Below are 23,842 nucleotides of genomic sequence, written 5' to 3'. Positions count from 1 at the left end.
AAATATGAAATCACATTATGAAAATCGTAATGATGATGACCTTTATGGTCAATGCGTTTTTAATAAATACTGGTTAATCAAGAATGATTATATAAAATGTCCAGTAGCAGTCACTCTGGGGAATTCCTTTCACCAATAAATAATGCATTCACATAACACATGAAGTTTAAATATCTAAGCATCACAATATCTAGCTACGCTACGAAAAGCTCGAAACAGAAGTGGAAGATCAAGTGAATAAAGGAAACAGAGTGCCTTTCTCAAGTGATTCATCACTTGAGAATTCAAGTGCCTTTCTCAAGAATTCATCACTTGAGAAAGGCACGCTGCCGAAACACCTGTAGTCACATAGTTGTAATAAATTTTGTGGAAGGATAGAAAACAAACGTTTTCAGTGTTTTATTGTTAGATTAATGGAATAATGTAACAAGCCACATTTTAAATAAAGGCTGTTTTTCTCGAGTTTCAAGTAATTTGATTAATATTGTTGTCAATTATAGTCACATAGTGCATGATGCATTGAAATATCTAAACTAAAACAATAAAAAACTAAGTTTTCAATCTAATAGCACATAAAACAACACCAAAAAATGTTGTTCCACGTCCTACAAGACTGAAAACAATGGGAACCTTCTCTGGTAACACCTCCGAGGCTTCTACAATTTGCAAGCCATACCGGATGCTGAGACTAAGGAAGATGAGGGAATTTTACAATTTATAATTCACGTCCCATCTGCTCAGCGCGGTAAAGTTCCAACGAGAATGGTTCCCTTCGTACTCCAATCAGAGTAAACATGTAAATAAAAAATAAATAACCATTTTCAATTTCGTTGCAACACGAAACTACAGCGGTACCTCTACCGGTTTCTAAACTTATTAGTCTCTCATCAGGAGGCACATATGCTGCTCTCTCTGACTCAACTAGGACAAACCCCGGCGTGCAGTCACGGATTGCAATAAACGAAATGGCAGGGATGCCCTAGCCTGTATTTTTTAATATTATTTTTAACATTCAAAGTCAAATATCTCACTTTTACCTTTTTGGAGGCTTGTCATTGTTTCACATTAAGCCCTTCAATTTATATTGTTTTCACCCAATTTTGAAAAAATGTGAAAACTTTGAATTATCCACATCCGTCTGTCTGTCTGTGATCACAACTCCTCCGTCATTATACCACGTAGAATGACAAATGAGGTGTCAAATGAATTATGGTACTAAAGGTGAGAAATTTGACTTAGGCTGTCTGTCCGACGGCAAATATAACTCCTCCGTCATTATACCAGGTAAAATGACAAATATGAGGTGTCAAATGAAAGCTGATAATCCAAGGATGGTACTAAAGGTGAGAAATTTGACCTAAGCTGTCTGTCCGTCCGACCGCGAATATAACTCCTCCGTCATTATACCCCGTAGAATGACAAAAGAGGTGTCAAATGAAAGCTTATAATCCAATTATGGTACTAAAGGTGAGAAATTTGACTTAGGCTGTCTGTCCGTCTGTCTGTCCGACGGCAAATATAACTCCTCCGTCATTATACCAGGTAAAATGACAAATATGAGGTTTCAAATGAAAGCTTATAATCCAAGGATATAAACTAAAGGTGATAAATTTGACCTAGGCTGTCGGTCCGTCTGTCCGTCCGACCGCGAATATAACTCCTCCGTCAATATACCAGGTAGAATGACAAATGAGGTGTCGAATGAAAGGTTATAATCTAAGAATGGTACTAAAGGTGAGAAATTTGACCTGTGACTTCTGGTTTTAGAAATGCAACCATAAGTACTGTGTTAAAGTCACCGGAATAGTAAAAGTGATATATTATTCGACGCGCCTTCGCAAGACGAGAATAAATATATACTTCCGGTTTCATGACTGTCTGTCCGTCCGTCGGCGAATACAACTCATCCGTTAATAATACAGATAGGATGACAAATTAGGTGTAGAATGTAAGCTTATAACCCAAGGATGGTATTAAAGATAAGAAATTTGACATCAGATCTCCGGTTTTAGAGTTGCAACCGTAAGTACTGTTTTAAAGTCACCGAAATAGTATAAGCGATATATCACTCGACGTGCCTTAGCAAGATGAGAAAAATGTAAAATTTTGGTTTCAATATTATTTCCGGTTAAAAAGTTCTAACCAGAAGTGCCATTATCGTCGCAGAAACAGTACATGTAACACATCAATCGAAGCGTATTGAAGAGTTCAAATATCGACTTCCAGTTCTACTTTCGATTACTTTGGGTGAAAACCTAGGACTTACGAAGTCCAATTACTTGTTTTTCTGGGATATCCACAATGAATGTACCTAATTAAAATTATATATTTTTGACATTTCGACTTTCAGTCTGATAATCGTTTTTTTTTAATTTAAATATAGAAATTCATATAACTAAAATACTAAAAACAAATGTACCATTTAGCTTAGACTATAGACTGTATAGACTATAGAGAATCAAGAATGGTTACACAATGGGTGGAATGCGTAAAACGTAGTACCTGCTAATGCTTCAAGTATGTATTATATTTTTGAAGATTTTAGTACACTTACAAAGCATTACTACACTTACAAATGCTTTGTAAGTGTCGTAAAATCTTCAAAAATGTAGTACTTACTTGAAGCATTAGCAGGCAGGTAGTACTACGTTTTATGCATTCCCATTCCACCCATTGTGTATTTCCGTAAATCGTGAAATGATTAGTAAATCATTTAGGGCCAGTTGTTCAATCAGTAGTTAACTCATGGATTAAGTAAACTATAATTAAATTTAATCTAAAGATTATTTTTTAAGAAGTTGTTCAATGTTAGTTAACTTTCGGATTTATTAAACCCGAGTACTGAAGCGGCGACAACGTTGCCAGTTATTAATTAACGACTTGGAACAAACTATATCATGAAAATTGTACATGAAAATGTGTTCTGTGTTATAAAGTTAATGATTTTTGACATGTAGTGTTTAGTACATATGTCAACTACTACTGACAGAGATTTTAATTTACATTATAAAATATATTTAAAATGGAAGAAAGTATTAAAAGTACAACTGCTAACTTTGCGTAAAAAAACATGTTTAAATAGTAATGTTAATTTTTTAGCTTATAAAAATAATTCCTATTCCTTCACAAAAATTTCATAAAAAGTTTTTCCAATTTGTTTTTACCTGATTTTTACACATAATGAAAAAAAGCGAAACTTCTGGAAATATGTATTTATAAATAATTAATAATTATCATGCATACATTTGTAGAAAGTATAAGTACCTATACACTGAGAGATCTAATTGATTTTTGTACTGGCTATATTATGTATGTGCATATCACTGGGTTATAATATTATAAATTTTTTAAGAAACACATTTTTTTGAAGTCAAAAAAATTATATTAGAAACAGCTAAGAAATATTCGTCCTCTGTCATATCTCTGTCATCAAAATAAAAGAGAAATAGTCATTATTATTAGAGACACGAAATTGTAATAGATTATTACTGCATTATTACTGCAAATATTATCTACGACTGAAAATGTATAGAAAGAACAATTCAAAATACATACATATCTACTTAGTGCAATAACTATGGTTGTTCCAATTTGGAATTTTCTTGAAAATATTTAATTTAAAACCAGAAAGTAAGGTTACAAATCTTTAGTTAACACCGTTAATCCTTCGTTTTTGAGCGATTAAAATAATCTCTTGTTAACAGATGGTTAAGTGTTAAACTTGCATTGAACAACGCAATATTAAGTTTAATTGAAGATTATTTTTAATCTGAAGATAATCTCCAATTGAACAATCGGCTCTTAATAATTAATGTCAATGGAATGCTATGTTATGTTAATTTTATACTGTATTTTCCATGCTATGAACAAGCTTAACGATTATACAAATCATTAAATATATTTGTAAAAATTAGTTGTTTTAAACGTTCCAAATGAATTATTAATCCTTTTTTGGTTATCTCCTCGTCATATTTCCGAACAAAGTCATAACCCAAACTTGATTCAGGTGTACTAAAGACTAGATAAAAAGTACAATAACTGTTTTGGTATCTTGGCACACCCTTTGCAAATAAAATACCCAATAATGTAAATTTGATTTGACAAATAGTTTGTTATTACAGTCAGGTAAGACTGTTTGTGTGTTTTCTTTTTTGTAAAATTTACTCTAGATATCGGCAATTTTAATGCTTATCATGGGAAAATGTTTAAACCGAAACGAACAAAATATACATAAATATTATCCTATCTGTTTAAATTTTAAACGAAGCGTTATCAAAAATCTAAGAATATCTCATGCTATGCAAGCCCGTCTTGCATGGCATGTCTCTTTCCTAGCCTGACCTTTTTTCTACAAAAAATATTTTTTTATATTTTGACAACGACACCTGATTTTTTTAATAAACAATTTTTTAATTTAATTGTGGCTTATTTCCCATATAATAGTTAATTATAAAAATGCCACAAGGAAATAGCTTCAGAACAACATTATTAAAAATATTTGTCACCTACAGCTAAATTTCATTTTTTTAATTTTAGAAAAAGTCGGTTTGTTAGACCGACGTTATCAAAATTTTTAAATTTTTTCACGTTATCTGCGGAAGGTTAACGGTGTATGACCGCAATTTACAAGAAGACGATGCCTTGGACAGAGAGGTTTGGCAAAGGATGACGGGAATACGGCAAGATGCTAGTTGTATAATAGATTGAATAATTATTGTACAATTGTACCCGTAAATAGATAGATACATAGTATTTAACGAAATACTAACAAATACAAAAAAATAATTTTACAATTTTCACAATTTTTAAAAAAACAAATTTTATATTATATGTTATTTCATTATTTCGAATACTTTCTCTCTCATACACCGACTATAATGCTGCGCATAGACGCCATCCCCCACCGGCACCTTTAAAATCTGTGCACTGTAAGTACAATATAGTAAAAAGCAGGGCCCCCGCAACGCTGATTGGAGCCCGCGTGCGGGACATATTTTAGCGCCCTTTAAATCTACTATACAGGGTGAGTGGGGAGGAACGCACCAAACTCTAAGACTGTATACTATACGTAAAAATAATAAAAAATAACTCGTTGTTATTCGATTTTCATTTGTTTCCGAGATACGAGGTGTTAAAAGTTTTCTTACAAACTGATGATTTATTTATTGCTCTAAAACTGGTTGAGGTGAGCAAATGAAATTTGGTGGGTTTTAAGACATAGTTGGTGCACATGTTTTGACACGCAATTAAGAATTTTATATTCACCATTGGCGCGCGTACGGGTAATAGTCTAAAATTTTTGAAACAAAAAAAATAGTACGCCACTGAGATATTTCAAATTAAAAATTATTTTTGAATTTTCTGTTCAATTTCTGACAAACAATCTATCTTCATATTTGTTCATACGATGCAAAGCTTTTTAGAAAAAGCTTTTTATCGTACATTAATTGTACTTTTCAACAACGCCCTTTTCATTTATTAGAAATAATGTGATAAGTCTTTTATTATTAATAATTAGCCCTTTCCAGTTATTACAAATAATGTGATAATTCTTTTATTATTATTAATTAATTAATCAAAAACAATAAAAGAGTTATTTCATTATTCGTAATAAATGTAAAGGGCGTTGGATATCTGTAATTTGAGAAAAAAAAATCAATTAAAAGGATGTAATTGCATATTAAAACATAGTTTTTAATTAATTCCAAACAACTTTTCATAATAATAATATTCGATATTGTGAAATATACATATAATAAGGTACTCTTGATTTGATCGAAACTCATATTTTGATACTCATAAGATTGACACAATTTTATATTTGGTTGCATTTTAGTTTTTAGACTATGCAAAGCATTTTATAAAGAATAAATTTTTCCGTAAAATTAATAATAAAAAAGTTTCCCATATGGTTCCAAGTTACGCAGACATAATGCCTTAATTATTTTCTTTTTTTTTAAAATAAATTGTAAATTGTGGATTTTATTAGAGGAAACCCAATTACATATAACTGTTTAAAATGAATTAGTATTATTCTATGCAATGATTATGATACTTACCATTTTCACAATTCATTTAATTTCCACACCACTTAAAATAACAACAAATTAAAAAGATTGTCCAATATTTTTTACACGAAAACAAAAGTTTAAAATCAGGGCAGAACATACCCAACGGATATTGCAATAATAGTCGTAGGTAATAATTATTAACACCAATATAAAATAAAATTGTAAACCTTTCACTGCAGGAAACCACCCGTTCACCAGTAACAGTAAATAATGTTTGTGCCTAATAAACGCATAGACGAGAAGGGAGAAGATACTCATTAAGTCAAATACATAATCATAATTCATAGAGTATTTGTTTACTTAAGGGTAATTATCATAAATTCCAGTAAAAAGATTCAGTTATACGAGTAAAACTGCTTGATTCAGCAAGTTGTGTTTTTGTTGGAGTAAAACTGCCAAGTTGCGTTTTATGGGTGTTAATTTATGTTTCTACTCGTCAAGGAGTGTGATTTGATGTTTATTTGACTATTTTGAGTTTCGCTATAGTTTACAACATAAAATCGACTGGATGGTATGCCAAGCGTAATTCAATTTACTTCAGAGAAAAAAATTAGGAAGGAACAACAAAATGTAATATATTTTTGATGGAGTAAGTTCAATATTTCAGGACGGAAATAATTATTTTATCAGTAATAACACAATATTTGATTATTGAGATTTCTCTAGTTGTTCATGAAATAATTAAAATTGTATATAAAAAATGATTATCACATTTAAAATAAATATTTCTTATTTACCAAACCTTCGATTTGGCGCCCCTTGGCGTTACGCCCGCGTGCACCGCACGCCCGGTTACGGGGGTCCTGGTAAAAAGCATTATCATCCATATCACCATCGTCAGAGTGTCAGAGTATAATCATAAGCCCATAAGTACGGTTTAATATAAAAATGCTATAAGCAACCGAAATGCACTACAACCTTGAATGAGATCAGTAAGATCTATTCGGGTAGAAACAGAGTTCAGGATGGGGGTCGTCAGAATTGTTTCCAGTAATAACCGTGTTATCGGTATATCTTAAATTGTTTATCAGTATGTACACGATTTTCGTTTATGCCATCTTTTGTGGCTTAAAATGCGTTTTGGAATACAAACTCACAGTACATATTGAAAAGAGTAACATACTTTCCCAAAAATTCTACAACAATCAGGATCATAGAATAAAAGATGCCTATGCGATAATTTATTCCGATTTTTTTGCCGATATATCTCAAAATATATATGAAATTATACGTGATTTTAGTATTTTTATTTAAATATTAAACATTAACAATGATTCAATAGGCAATTAAGATATTTACCATTTTTATCGCAATATTTTTCAAGTACCTACATATAAAGTTAAGTATGATTTCATAAATATGTGACAATTATTTATTTAAATAGATTTTAAAACAACTGTGAACATTACTGGAGGATACCTAAAATTTACCTTTATATAGTTTAAATCAATAGGAACAAGTTCACTTTTTAGATCTGATAAACATTTTATCCTTTAACCTGACATGACAAGTCCATTAGGGAAGATTGTATCTCCTATAGCCGTCACAAGCTCATTGAGCTTTGAAAAATACTGAAAAATATAACTGAAAGAATGTACAAATATCTGGAAGCAGAAGTACAAGCAGGTTTTAGAGCTGAAAGATCGACACTTATTTAGAGTTACACAACAAATAGAAGAGAACAATTTTCTGACACCTCTTGCAAAAAACTCTTCAAGACAAAAGGATCGATAGGCCGTGCTTTTACAGTCCCTATGCATTCTGGACATCAGGATTAAGCCAGCTTTTACCCTTTTGCTCTACGCGAGGTTTCTGTCCTTAGGACATCTGCGTTATTCTGTGACAGATATACCGCCTCAGTTAACCTCCCCGCCTGACAGTGTCTCCAAAAAAAGAAAACATCTAAATTGGTCCATTATTACCGAAGATATCATAACATGTTCAAACACTTAACAAAAATCTTAAAAATAAATTACACAATTTTTCAGTGGCCTTTTGGACAGTCAACCGTTGAAATTTACATTTCTTATTACACATCTTGCAAATTTAAATCTAAACGAAAAAAAAATAGCATAAACTTGTAAACTAATTAATATTTTTTTCACCAAATTTTGTGAGTTTCTTAAAGGTATCGAAAGCTAACCTTTCAGACCAGTTTTTGAAATGATTTATTCATTTTTGTTTATTCTAATGCCAATTTATAATAATCTAATTTCAACGAAAGTCTAAAAAGAAGTTTTTAAAAAAAGTAAAACTAAAGTAAAACTTCCTTGAGACGACTTTTTTCTATTTTTTTTTTATAATATTGACGTTTCAATCCCGTAAATTTTTTAACGGTACTTTCAAAAGAAAAAGATCATTTCTTTTCACATAAACTTTTATTTGGAAAATATTAAAATTTAAAACATAATTCTTAGGTACTTCAAACACAATTCTTTATTTTGACTGGGCTGAAACTATTTTTTCAATGGAAACTATTAAATATAGTGGTCAAATTCAAAATCCACTACGGGATTTTCAATAAGTGGTTAAAAGGAAAATAATAGATAATATGCTAACCAATAGTGTTATTGTGGTAGATAATGCTGCTTATCATAACCAAAGACATGATAAAACTCCTACTTCTGGTACAATGAAAGAATGACGTCAAGAAATATTATTGTCTCTGTAAAACATGCTTGGACAGAAAATTTTTTGTTTGTTTGGGTTTATATGATTAAGATTACTAGATTTTCTTTAAGGTACGATTCCGACGTCGACGGCAGGCGGCTGTTACAGTTGTTGCAATTGCAATGTAATGTAATGTTTATTTACGGACTTGCCATTTTTACAAATCAACTTAAAAACTAAACCATTAAAGCACAATATGATTACATAAAAAGGTATTTTCGATCTCATTCTTAATAGTACTTAGTGATAAATAAAAAAAATCATTACTATTATTATCTACACATTCTTTGTAAGGGTACATCTTAAGGAGGTAGGCGCAAAATCTTGGTCCAAGCTATTTTATTGCATTCATTTTTTTTCGAATCCTGAGAAAGCTAATATGTAACTATTTTTGAAAAATTAGAACACAGAATGAAAGATTACATTATTACCGAGGGCCGAAAGTCCCTGAAAACTTCTAAAATGTTTATTTTAATAAGTTACAGAGGTGAAAATAAAGAGAAAATCAGTGTGATTTTTAATTTTAAATATTTCATTTAAAAGAAACTTTTTGATTATTCTAAGGGACTTTCGGCGCTCAGTAGGTAATAATGTAATCTTTCATTCTGCGTTAAAATTTTTCAAAAAAATATGTATTAATTTTCTCAGGATTCCAAAAAAATGAATGCATTTAAATAGCATTGGACCAAGATTTGGCGCCTATCCCCTTAAGCTATATTGTTGTGGATTTATTTACTTGTAGCATTTTAATATAATTTACTGTTTTATTTATTTATTATTCATTTACGGACCGAAGTCCATTAGTACATGATACAATTAAAATTTTTTACAATTAAAATGTCACACAAATTAGAAAAATAAGATCTAGTAGATACAAAATTGGTAAATACATAACAAACAATAATAAAGAATAAACTTACTTGCTCTCATTCAACAATTGAGAGCTAGAACATTTTGAAATTGACAAATACAACTTATCCTAGAACAAAGACAATAACAGTAGTTGACAAATCAGTCTTGAAATTAGAACATTAAGTTAAGTATAAATATAATTGTGTGGAAAACGCAGTAAAGTCGTTCACAAAGAAATCAATTTGCGGAGATAATGTGTTTGCTAATTTAAGAGTTTTAGAGAGATAGGAACTTGAACTATAATTTGTGCGGTTAATGACCTCGTGGAAGGTGGTCACAGAACGGGTGGTTCTTGAAGGTACATGTAGACCAATTTTATTTAAAAGTGGGATACAGAATTTATGACCATGAATTAAGTTATATAAGAAGCAAAGATCTTTATGTTGACGACGACTCTGTAATGAGTCAAGTAGAATAATTTGCAGTAAAGACTCATAACTTTGACCAGTGAGATGCATCTTATAAGCATAATAACGTAAGAATTTACGCTGAACTTGTTCGATTTTATTAATATGACAGTTATATTGAGGTGACCAAACACATGATGCATAATCTAAATGTGGTCTAACCAAAGAACAATAAAGAAATTTTAAAGAACGACCAGTCGTAAAGTCATAGCTGCATCTTTTAACAAAGCCAAGCATCTTTAATGACTTAGAAACCATGCTATTAATGTGTAGGTTGAAATTTAAGTTAGTATCAAGAATAACACCCAGATCTATAACTGAGTCAACTAATTGTAACCTAGTGTCCCGTATAAAGTAAGAATTATTCTCAAAGTGTCTTAGTCGAGTAAAAGTTATAGCATGGCATTTGTTTGCATTTAAGTCCATACCATTAAGTGAGCACCATTCCACAAGACCATTAAGATCTGATTGCAAATTGTAGTGATCCAAATCAGAGGTAATTATGTGAAATAATTTAAGGTCATCAGCAAATAGAAGAAATTGAGCAAAATTGAAGCTTTTATTTATGTCATTTATAAATAAATTAAAAAGGATAGGTCCTAAGTGGGAGCCTTGAGGTACACCCGATGTAACTATAATTTCATTAGAGAAATAATTCTTAATACGAACTATCTGCCTTCTATCTAATAGATAATTTCGAATCCAACTAAGCAGAGGATCAGAGAAACCCAACTGTTCGATCTTATGTAACAATAACGTATGGTTGACTCTATCGAATGCCTTGGAAAAATCTGTATAAATCGCATCTACCTGTTGTTTACTTTCCAATGCTTCATTTAAGAAGGAGGTATAATTTAACAAGTTCATTTCAGTTGATCTCCCCATAACAAAACCATACTGTTGTTCAATGATTACATTTTGTATAGTAGGCTTAATTTTGTCACATATTAAACTCTCGAATAGTTTAGGTATAGTATTAAGGATACTAATAGGTCTGTAGCTCTGTACCCCGCTTCTATCTCCATTCTTGAATATCGGTGATATAAAACTAACTTTCCAAACGGGAGGGAATTCACTCGTTTGTAATGATTTTTGAAAAATAAAGAATAAGGGACGAGCAAGATTAAAACTACAGTATTTCAGTAACTTGGGTGGGATTCCATCAGGCCCTGGACCCTTATGTATGTTTAGCTGGGATAATTTGGTATATACCTCTGAAATAGATAAGTCACAACCAGTAATGTTGAAACTAGTGTTAGCCCTTGCACTATTTGGAATAGGACATTCGTCCTCACTATATACTGCAGCAAAGTACTGAGCAAACATCTTGGCTATGGTAGGACCATCGGAACTGGTTTGGCCATTATGGTTTAAAGTGTTCGGAATGCTATTATTGTTCCTTTTAGAATTTACGAACCTCCAGAAGCTTTTAATGTTACTAGGAAGTGTATGTTCAACGTTTGCTACAAACTGATTGTATGCTTGACCTGATAAGGACTTGCATATCGACCTCAATCTAGAAAATTCATTATAGTCTTGAGGTAACCTGGTCACTTTAAATTTCTTATGAGCTTTCTTTTTAGCAATGATGCAGTTTCTTAACTCTCGGGTATACCATTTAGGAAAATTGCCGGTATAAAACTTTTTCATTGGTACATAAACATCGATAGCGCCATATAAGACATCATAAAGTATATTGACCATATCATCTAAACTTTTGTCTCTGAAAATTTCATCCCAGTATATTGTGTCTAAGTAATCAGAAATACCTTGAAAATTTGCTGATTTAAAGTCGTAGAAAAAGCCTTCAGCTTTCATTTCATCAGTTAAAACATCTCCGCGGTTTAAATTAAAGCATAAAGGAGGGTGGAAACTATCGGGGTCAACTAATCCCTCATCAGCTTCTGCGACAATGCAATTTTCATCATGAACCAAAACTAGATCAAGTAATGAGTTTACATTATTATAGATGTTATTGCGTTGGAAAAGATTTTGATAGGAACATATATGATTCATAATATTTATAGCATCTTCTTCGATTAAAGGAATGTCTGGACAAGGGCGGATCCAGGACCGATTTTCGGGAGGGGCCATAAACTTTTTTTGGGGAGGAGTACCAGAAGTACGATGGTAATTTTTAAAAATTAGGGTTACAATGGTGAGTTTTAAGTCACTTTTCACACACTTTGAGAAGTGCCTTAAAATCCACCATTCCTGCCATAGTACCGATTCCTACAAAATTTTTCGGATCCAAGTGCAGTTCTTTCAATAAGTTTAATACTATTATTCCAATGATTCTCCTGCCAGGCCTTGTTATTTCCCTATTTCTTGATTTTCACTAATTATTTTTAGGTTCTCATAAGCGTCAATGAATTTGACAAAGTCTTCACGAATGTTGTTGTTGTTATTGTGTATGTATCCAAATTTAGAGAAAGCTGTTCCACGTGGGATACGTCAGTCGTTTCGTCAAATATTATTTGTTCAATTATTTCTTCACCACAACATGTAAATAATTGATTTTGACTGCTGCTACTAATGCCATGTTGCTCAGGAAGATGCTGTGGATAGGCGTTATTTAAGAATCTTATCTCCTGATGCGATTTTAAACCTTAACAACACTGTGGTTCTAAGGCAAAACCCGATATGTCAAAAAACGTGATTTTGCACCAGATGAGTTTAAAAGTTCGCGGTGTTGTTGTAATATTGGACATATCGGAAACAATTTTATTGTTGGTTACATGGATGTGTTTAGCCATGTAGGGTTTTGTCATCACATTCTTCATCGCTCAATGTACATATTGGCATTAAAAACGAAAAATCGATAATTTTTGACATATCGGGTTTCAGCATCTTCATCCAGAAGCATAAGGCCATCATCACGATGGTCTCTTAGAGGAATATTTTGTCGACCTAAGAACACTAGAACATAGACCCTACTATTGGTAGTAGTCTTTCTTTATTTTTTGTTTCTGTTTAGACCTCTGAGAGTCTATCTGGTTAATGACTGACTTTTGAGGGTTGCTATAACTTTTTAGAAAATCCAGCTCAACCTGAACGCACTCCTTGTGGTATGATGTTCTTTCATGGGTTTATATGACTCCGTGTTTGCTCATGAATTTGGGGAAAGATGTTAAAGGTTTCGTGACAGGGCTTTGGGCTGTCATCCCGTTATTGTGACCATATTTTTCAGTAGAAAAATGAAACGCAATATTTGTAAAACAATTCCTTTTGACTGTGCGAAAATACCAACCAACTCCTTTGTTCTAAGTGCTAGTGAGCCAAGTAACGCTTCACTTCTTTTTTATTCTTTTCTCTGTAAAATTATCAACATTTGGATTTATAAAAAAACCCAAAAGTCATTCTTGAAGCTTCTCCGTTACTTCTTTTTTTCAATTCTAGTCCAGAAAACGTATTTATCCCCTGTTTTGTACATATATATGTGTTTGAAATTAAAAACATTTGAACTGCAAATATTTAAATTTATATTATTCTATATTCTCGGAGGGGGCCATGGCCCCCATGGCCCCCTCCCTGGATCCGCCCTTGTGTCTGGAGCAGAAATTGCCGTAGAACAAAAATTATCATGAGACCAAGTACAGTGTAGGTTGAAGTCCCCTGCAATACAGAAATGAGAGGTGGGAAATGTATTTGAAATATTATCGATGCTGTTATTGAAAGAGATATATTTTTCTAAAGCAGACTTAGGAGGAAAATAAAGCGCTCCCACAATAAGCGGACAATTAGTACTGCCAACAGCCACATATATTTGTTCTATACCTGGAAAAGATTCCAGCAGTCTACTAGGGATAGATGGAAATGAACAGGCAGTCTACTAGGGATAGATTATGGGATAGGTTTTCATGGAAATGAACCACAATTTCAATTTAAAATGATTTTTTTTGTAATGTAAGAATGATTTCCTCAAAATAAGTTGACAACACTGTGGAAGTAAAATTACCAGGCCTGTTTCTTGGTAGTTCAAGGTCGCACTTCAACACAGATTTATCCTATAGTACTTTTAGTTACTTTTACTAAAACCTCCTTTAGTATTCCACAGGGGTGAAGTCGAGTTCGCTCCGCTTCGTTCAGGTATATTTTAGAAGGGTACGAATTGGCTCCCGCATGAATGCGGGTAGGCTCTCATATAATCGCGGAAACATTAGACATTGTTGCCAAATCGTGTAATATTTATACTGCTTAGGAAATTTACATAGTGATATAGACTTTTTATAGGAAAATTATACTTTTAGACAAATACTTTTAGAGTTTGTTTTAGTTCAACATTGGCATATGTGGCAATTTTAACACAAATTATCGGTGTCGGCCGGTATGCGCTCGTCCGTTTTGCGCTCTTACCTGAAATCGGCCGGTTTGCGCTCTACACTCTAATACCCAAAAGTTAAGTTAGGACCGAAGGGTTAGGTCTTCCTCCTTTTCCATAGATATTTCTAGGAAGGTACCTGTTTCTAACAAAAAGAGACTATTTGAAAGAAGTGACAACGCTGGGTGATATTTTCGACATGTTTAGGTAAAATAAATTTTGTCTATGGGAGCCAATTCGGACTCTACCTTTTTTAGTTCAGGTAAAATTCTTACCATTGGGAGCGAACTCGACCCCGTCCTTCCACAGCAGTTAACAGCGATAATCCTCTAGAAGTACCTGCCCAATACGACCTTTCACAGCCACTGCTGTGAAGAGCGGCAACATTGTAAAGAGAATTCTCATTTAGTTAGCATAGGCTTATCATTGTATACTGCATCGCATGTTTGAAATACGCTGTACATTATTTTAAACAGATAATAACTAGGAAACATTTTTTTGGAATTGATTGTTATAGATATCTTGCTTATTGTTAACCATTTCTACAGTAAATAAGTATATAAAAAAGTATATAGAATGGGAACCACTAAATATAAAAACAAAATGTATAATACTCCACTTACCTTGGTCCGCTTGGAGTAATGTCAAACTCTATTTCTTTATTTAATTCCAGAGTAAAATCCTTTTGATTGTCTACCCTTATAGTGAAGCTTACATTGGTTACTGATGAGGTAGTAACAGAAACAATGACATTCTCTTGTTTTAATTTCTGTTTACTTCCTATAAATAGAAATAAAAAGGTGTACATATTTATAAAAAAACTTATGATATACAAGGTCTGTCTCGATAATAACTTTTTTATGTCATTTGGGAGATAATACAACAAAAATAACACATTAACTTTACCTGCAAATCTATATTGTTTAATAATATCATGGCACATAGTTCTAGATGTATAATTTTCATTTGTTTCGCCATTTGTGCCTTCTATTTCTAGGGGCAGCTGCCAAGAAATCATTTCTTTTTTCTGTCTTGCTACAATCATCAAGGGGGCGGTAACATCTGCATCACTTTGAATCCAAATTCTTGGAGGCAAGTAAATTTCTGGGTCGTCCTAAAATATATGTGGATTAAGGTGAACCAGGCAAATTCTAAAGATTTAATAGAAATCTTCAGATCTAACAGGGCCTTAAGACTACTAAGGATGACAATACAGTTGTTTACAAGCCCCCTTCCACCATTTTATTGACTCCATACAACCTTATAACAACTACTCCGTCTAAATTCGTTCAAATTCCTAAAGCCCAGCTCGAGAGAACAAAATAAATCGCTTAAATTCCCACTAAATAGCTCGAGATGAGATATCTTGAGTTGGTTATTTAAGATACAACAAGTGCAAGACAAATTATTTCAGGTTTGTTTCTTAAGGGGCTAATTATATAAGGTGACAAAGGATGTTGTTGATGTTTTTTATTGGTTTTCACACTATGGTTTTCAACGGCACAATTATAAGTACCTATATGTATTTTTAATTAGATGTTTTTGGTAAAATAAATAATCTATTACCATGATTACGAAAATAATATCTAAAGATTTATTACAACATACCATTGACAATATGTAAATAAACATTTAGGGCCGGTTGTTCGAACGCTAATCAACAATGATCATTATTAAATATTTAATTACTGTCACCAAAACTGTCAATGTCAACTTTGTTTGGGTTGCTGAAAACATAATTAATTACAATTAGGAGATTTATTATTAATTATGTTAATAATTATTGTTATATTAATTGATTATAGTCTCAGAATTGTAATTAATTATGTATTGACAACCCAAACAAAGTTGACATTGACAGTAATTAATTATTTGATAATGATCATTGTTCGAACGCTAATCAACAGTGATCATTATCAAATAATTAATTACTGTCAATGTCAATTGTTAAAACATAATTAATTACAATTCTGAGACTATAATCAATTAATATAACAATAATTATTAACATAATTAATAATAAATCTCATAATTGTAATTAATTATGTTTTCAGCAACCCAATCAAAGTTGACATTGACAGTTTTGGTGACAGTAATTAAATATTTAATAATAATCATTGTTGATTAGCGTTCGAACAACCGGCCCTACGAAAACCAAAGTGATGTCAATCAGAAAAAACAAAATGTACCTCAACCCTACACATTTTAGAACATGTCAATAAAAAGTGGCTAGGATGTTGGATCAATACCAGCCTCAATCCTGATCTAGAAAAGAACAGGCCAGAAAACTTAAAATTCGACTACATTTATCAAAATTCTATGTTTGTTTGACTCTTCTCTATACAGGTGAGACTTAAACCCTTCAAACATCAACCATAAATCAATTGGAGGCCTTTAAAATGTGGATCTAGATCTCTTTGAAGTGTAAATCTTCAAAATTTCATGGACATAGCATAATACTTCAAACGAAGAACTGCTGCATAGAATAGGCAAGGAACAAGAACTTTTCAACACAATGTAAGTTAGACAAACATCATACCTAGGCCACATTCTGACAAAAATAATAAGTACCAATGCTAAACTATTAAGCAAAAAGTGAAAGCTGAAAGGAGATATCGAGGGAAAGACACGACTAGGAAGGAACAGACCCTCATGGCTAAAGGGTTGTTTTCACTCTACATCTTATTGTATGTTTTGTGTGTCATTCATACAATACGTTTTGTGAATAAGCAGATTTAATTTTTTCGATTCGACAAGACATATGTTTTGCTGTTTTCACGCTACATCTTATTGTACGTTTTATGTGATAGGACAAATGCTATCACACAAAACGTACAATAAGATGTAGCGTGAAAACGACCCTTAACCTTTCGTTACTCGCGCCAACTTTTTGTGATCGGATACTCACGCACGGTGCAGGAGACCAGGTCCAAAAATATGGGTCAGCAGTGTTTTAAAATTATTTTTTTTTGCAAAATTGTGTACGATTAAATTATTTAATGAATATATGATCATATAATTTTGTAGATATGCGTTTGTGTTCACATTATATTACTTTAATCAAAAATTTAATAATTTTCATTGTTATCCATTTATATGTATATACAAAAACTTTGGAAGTGAACAAAAATTGAATATGGTTAAATTTGTTTACTAAGAACTTTAGATCTTAATTCAATACACAAAAAAATTAAAAATAAAGAGTAATTGTACAAACAAAAAAAGTTATAAAAATTAATTAACGTTTTTAAAACATGAAATACACAATGGTGTCACATTCATTGGAACAATGGTGTTCCAAACACAGATATTTTGAGCATATTTGGCAGTAAAACTTTGTTTTTCTATTTTTCTTCCAATCACAAACAGCACAGCGATCTGAAGTTCCTGGTGTTACTACTGGTACTTGTTCTGTTGGTAAACCACATATCTCCCTAAACCTCGTTCTGATGGTTCTGGGTAAGTTATATATTTATATTTATATATATAAATATAAATAAACTAATCTATAAACATTGAAAATAAGGAAAAGATCTTAAATTACCTTACTAATTAAAAATATCGATGTGTGATCCAAACACAAAAATTGGTGCACAAATACTCGCACACGGTGTACGGGACCGTGTTGCGTAATAACAAAAGGACAGTACTATTTTTTACACTGCGAACTGACTTTACCCACAGTTGATTGACCACTGAAGAGTTATACGAAGTAGCCATTCAAAATCCCCACTACAAGCAGAGTTACAGGAATTTATTTACAGGCCCGGTCTCCCACACCGTGTGCGAGTAACGGAGGGTTAAGAAACATCAGACAATGAACAGGGCTAAATTTTGTAATTTTGAACACCTAATAAGAACATCTGAATACAGAGAAGAGTTTGCGATTGTCTTAGCCAACCTCCATTGAGGAGAGGACACTTTAAGAAGAATTAAGATTTATTATAACATACCAATGACAACAGGTTAAAAAATAATTGATTGACGTCAATTTAAATAATGTTCTAATGAATTTTGAACTATAGAAAATAAAGGAATAAGAAATAAAATAATTCCTAAACTAATAATATTATAATATTAGTCGAGAGCTCATTAGAGAAATATCTAGGTAAGTCCCAGAGATTATTTTTGAACGCTTCCTCTAGGTGTATGGCTACCTTTATCTTATTTATGTAATAACTTAATCCCCTAAAACTTTATCAGAATACTTTAAGACTACTTACATAATCTTTCGAGAATTCCAAAATATATTCCAGATATTGATTAGCATTCATTGTATTATTTGATCCATAAGTGAAATTTTTGTAAATAGGTGTATATTTGTTCTGTGCATTAACTGACCAACATGTCAGCAAAATCAGAACCGAAAATAGAAGTAACCGATGCATTTTATTTCGAAGCACTACCACTACACTATCACAATCAACACACTACAAAATATTTGTGTAGAATGAAAAATGAAAACTAGACTCCAAAACTCCAGTGCATATGCCTGGAATACCCTATTTGATTTTTGATTTGATAAGAAAATTCTAGGAAAATAAACCTGAAGTTAAGCACTTATTCCTCCCTTCTCTCCTCGCAAATCCTATCTTCTTTTTTATTTCTTCAACACCTTGACACCGTATTTACTATTATTCCAATATAAGTGCGCAACCAGCTTATCTAAATTATTACGCTGTGTCTAGATACACGCTAACGTGTACGCAAATAAAAAAGTTAGGTACACGCAAATTCATCAAGCCAGTGACGTCATTATTTAGCGTGCGCAGTGACTTTATATTTTGGTACACGCTATTTAGATATGGTATAATATTTGATGTTTGTTTGATAGAAAATATTTTTATTAAGAAAAGGGGAAGGGAAGCAAAACTATTCAGATGTTTCAAATTTAATCGTAATAAAACAATGTATTTAAAAGTATATATTCAGGTTAGCAAAATAAAGATTAGTTAACATGATATATACAAAATACTGCTAAAATAATTTTTATACGTAAGTTAATTGTACCAGTTTATATTGGTGTTTATTTTTGCTGTGGTGTTTATTTTTATTTATACAGGGAGTTGACCTTGTTACGATTTTCATAGAAGCTTGGTTATAACTTTGTAAATACCCTGTATAACATAATAAACCTTTTTATTTGTGTGATATGGAAGTTAAGAAGATTTCGAACATAAAATAAAATATAGAGTGTTCCATTTAAAAAACGTAAGTTTGGTCGGCCACTATATTATCGAACGCCCTGTAATATTCTAACTAATTTTAGTAATTTTGTAATATGAAGCTCAAAGTTTGCTAAAATTTTTGTTACTAACTTTTATTGCTATCTATTACTATAGCGGATCTACTGAGCTTTATCACATTAATCAATCGCCCCGTATATTTTATCTTATTATTTCTGCTACCCTTAATCACAAATTTTTGTCTCTTATCTTTTTCATACTGTTTTAGAATGTTTGTTAAACTCATTAAAAGAACTAAATAATTGTCCACACTCCATAGTTAATTAAAAACACTAAACAAAGTAAAGATAAGAAAACTCGTTACAAATCAATATTAAAGTGTAAACATAACGCGATTAAACAAATTCTAACCACACTCTGACACTCGCGATACTTACAGATACTTAATACCACAGCATACATGCGGCTCAAATTAGCGTGTACCAAAAAACCCACCCAGTATCATAGTACACGTTAAATAATGACCTCACTGCCTTGATGACGTTTAAGCGTGTACCTAACTTTTTTATTTGCGTACACGTTAGCGTGTACCTAGACACAGCGTAAAATTTATTGCAAGTAATAAAAATAAACAATAACAATGAATTAATTTACAATACAAACTATTTTGAATAAATCTGTTTCAATGGATGCTAATCTTTTCTAATTTGAAAACATTCACTAGAAATTAGAGTTTAATTTTAATTTAAACTTAAATTTAAAGGTATTTATATTTGCGTGCCACAATTGGAGACTCTCAAAAAAAATTGAGATTAGGCTAGTGCTTGTTTCTTGGCGCAAATTTAAAAAATAGTAGTTTCGTTTAATGTCTACATGTTCGGAATCGTCATCATTTTCAACTATTTAAAATAAGCTGGAAAACATCAAAACAAGCGTAATGGAGGCAGCAGAAATTAGGGAAATAAGTGGTTTGATGAAGAATGAAAAGAAAAGTAAAAAACATTGAGAAGAGACAATTAAGCATAGACGACATGGGGAAAGTTGTAACGAATGAAAAACTAAACTAATACAAAAGGAAAAATAGGAAGCAACAAAACGATACAAAAAAAAAATAAAATGGAATAAATGGAATAATTATGGAAGCAATAGATATTCATAACACAGTCAACAAAAAACTACGGATATGTAAAAAATAATGCAACAGCGATAAAATAACAATAAAACCTAAAATCAGTCTAACCCTTAAGGCATCTAGTGGTAAAACTCCCCAAGAAAACTGGGAAAGCCATGGAAAGCATTTATATATGCCGTAGCACAGAATAGGAAACAATTATAATTTCTGAATTATATAAGTAACAGATATTTTATCATTGTTGCAGGAATTAATTACGTTAAGTGCACGACTATTTTGGATTAAAAGCCAGATTTTTCGAGATTACATCGAATTCTATAGTTTGTTTTTTAACCAAGAAGAGTGATTCAAATTTACCGCGCCATAATGCTTGTTTCTAATTGGTCCAATCGCAGGCAAGTTTACTCCACTGTTATTAAATTTTGACACTAATGACATTTATGAAATTTTGGCACTTCTTTCATTTTATAGGTTAAATAAGTATATCGGCGATTTTTTGTGCTTTCTGCATTATTCCTTTAATTTTTAGAGTTTTAGTCTACTTTTAAATAAAAACAGTTGTTTTTAGAGCTCTTTAGCGATGTGTTAGCATATAATATGTATGGATTATTATCGAAAGGTGATATTATGATCAACGAAAAAAAAAAGATGAATTTGGTGACTTTTCTATTCTGAATCTGGTGATTCTTCTTTGGTGAACTTTCTTGGGTGTGAATCTGTCTTTTTAGTTTACTCCTCTTGGTTAAAAAATCAACTACTTATAGATTACTATTAGCAAAGAATACATATCTCTCACAAGAACCGACACGGACGGCGATTCTTTTGTTGTTAGCATGTACTTAATTTTAGTACCGAGTTGGCAAGTGTACACGCGAGTACACTGAGAAAAGTCTCTCATATTTCTGGCGTGTATCAATAAAATTTTAGTTGCACTGAGAGAAAGGTTGCATGCAGGGCCGGCTTTTGTTGACATTCTTAATGGCGGAATTATTTTTGATTTACAAAAGGTTGCAAATACAACACAAAGTAATGGTGAGAATTATATTTATTAAAACCATGGATAAAATACCTTTTTTATCCTGATTTTAGCATTGAAAGACCAATAATAAAATATATTATAGTGGCGTGACATTCACTAATTATTCTTTTTGGCTTATATTGATACGATACAAAATAAAATTTGTTGTTTTCACCAATTTTGAAAAAGTGTGAACAAGTTGGTGAGAATTTGAACGATTTGGTGTGACCTAATAGGCTGTCTGTCCGTCCGACCCCGAATATAACTCCTTCAGTCACTATACCAGGTAGAATGACAAATGAGGTGTCAAATTAAAGCTTATAATACATGAATGGTACTCAAGGTGAGACATTTGACCTAGACTGTCTGTCCGTCCGACCGGAAATGTAACTCCTCCGTCACTATACCAGGTAGAATCACAAATGAGGTGTCGAATGAAAGCTCATAATACATGGATGGTACTAAAGGTGGGAAATTTGACCTAGGACTTCCGGTTTTAGAAATGCGACCGGAAGTACTCTTTTAAAGTCACCGCAATAGCACAAGTGATATATTATTCGACACGCATTCGCAAGACGAGAACAAATATATACTTCTGGTTTCATGACTGTCTGTCCGTCCGACCGCGAATACAACTCCTCAGTTACTAATACAGATAGAATGACAAATGAGGTGTCGAATGAAAGCTTATAACCCATGGATGGTATTAAAGATGAGAAATTTGTCATCGGACTTCGGTTTTAGAGTTACAACCGTAGATACTGCTTTAAAGTCACTCAAAATATGATATGAATGTAAAACTAGATGACAAAATTAGTAAAATCGTAGATCAATCGACGCAAAGTTACACGAAGAGTTCCAATATCGACTTCCAGTTCTACTTTCGATTACTTTGGGTGAAAACCTAGGACCAATTACTTGTTTGTCGAGGTATTTCCTAATTCATTATATTCGTTATTTCGTAAAATAATTGAAAAATAACAGCCGTTGTAACCGTCACGGAATCCAATTCTTTTTGGATGACAAATGTTCGTGATCAACAATAAGAAACTGTATGTTAAAATCGAATGTCAATATTTTCAATTTTTATTGTCTTGGAAACCAGCCAAAACATTCCGTACATTCCAGCCAAAACCAGCCAGTACATTCTTTAAAGTCGAATATCGGGGTAAATAAATAAAAAACCAATAAGTATTGTACTATTTTATTTCTATAAATATAAAGATGTAATAACTGAAAAAATATATATAGTATACAATAAAAACTAATAAGCAATCGAGAAAAGAGAAAAAGTAATTTTTTTAATTAATATATATATATGGAAACGTTTTGATCATTATGGTCAGAATCTTATATTCCATATGAAAGCAGCCTTTAGCTTTTTTTTGTTGGAACGCAAGTATAATCAAGAGAATGTAAACCTATTATGAAGAGTGTATTGTCAATTATCAAGCATTAACTTGAATGTTGAAACAATTTCAAGTGATATTGGATCAAACTTTTTGAATTAGCTAAATTATATAATGTTACTCCTGAAAATCCTGAATTTCAAGTAGTCAGTCATAAATTGTTTTATATATTTGACCTAAGTTATTGTTTTATACAAACTACAGAAACAATTTAATGAAACATAGTTTATTAAATTTAATTTAGGTTTGCTGATAAAAGTACTTTATGGAAGTTTTTGTGAGTATTGGATTCTCAACTTTTTAAACACAGCACGTGGCTTGTGGAATGAACACATATAAAATATGACTTTGTGCTCTTCCTGCAGATGCATTTGGTACAGTAGAGGTCAAAGAAAGGTTAGAGAATTTGTAGGATATTTTAGATTCAAATTCTTTGTGAAATCCCAATAAATACAAAATTAATTTTTTATACGATAGTTTATAGTTCATGAAAAAGCTTAAAATAATTAATTCACATAATCAAGATATCTCAAAAAGAATTAAATTGTATAAATGTTGGAAAATAACAATTAATAGTTGTAAGCTATATAAGAAAATATATATAGAAAATAAGTCTATACAAAATATTATGAGCTACAAACTGATACAAAAACAAAATACTAACGCCAAGCCAAGCCAAACAAACAACTGTGACAACAAACGCCGATCCTGTACAA

The 23,842-nt window shown here is 31.8% G+C and overlaps 1 protein-coding gene across 3 annotated transcripts in view; it reads right to left on the bottom strand.

Annotated features, from left to right (window-relative positions):
- Positions 1-19,056, bottom strand: part of LOC114340333 (SID1 transmembrane family member 1) — a 73,121-nt gene extending 54,065 nt beyond the window's left edge. The window contains exons 1-3 of one of the 3 annotated variants that reach the window (XM_028291105.2): positions 18,605-19,056; positions 15,288-15,495; positions 15,005-15,161 (exon numbers count right to left, since the gene is read on the bottom strand). In XM_028291105.2, the coding sequence (XP_028146906.1) occupies positions 15,005-15,161; positions 15,288-15,495; positions 18,605-18,769 (530 nt within the window). In that variant the 5' untranslated portion in view covers positions 18,770-19,056. The remainder of the gene's footprint in view (positions 1-15,004; positions 15,162-15,287; positions 15,496-18,604) is intronic. The other 2 variants (XM_028291170.2, XM_028291243.2) reach the window with 2 other exon arrangements.
- Positions 19,057-23,842: the final 4,786 nt, after the last annotated feature.

Source organism: Diabrotica virgifera, chromosome 5, assembly GCF_917563875.1.
Source record: "Diabrotica virgifera virgifera chromosome 5, PGI_DIABVI_V3a".
NCBI lineage: Eukaryota > Metazoa > Arthropoda > Insecta > Coleoptera > Chrysomelidae > Diabrotica > Diabrotica virgifera.
The sequence above is the reverse complement of the archived record's forward strand: the minus strand, read 5'-3'. Positions and strand labels throughout refer to the sequence as shown.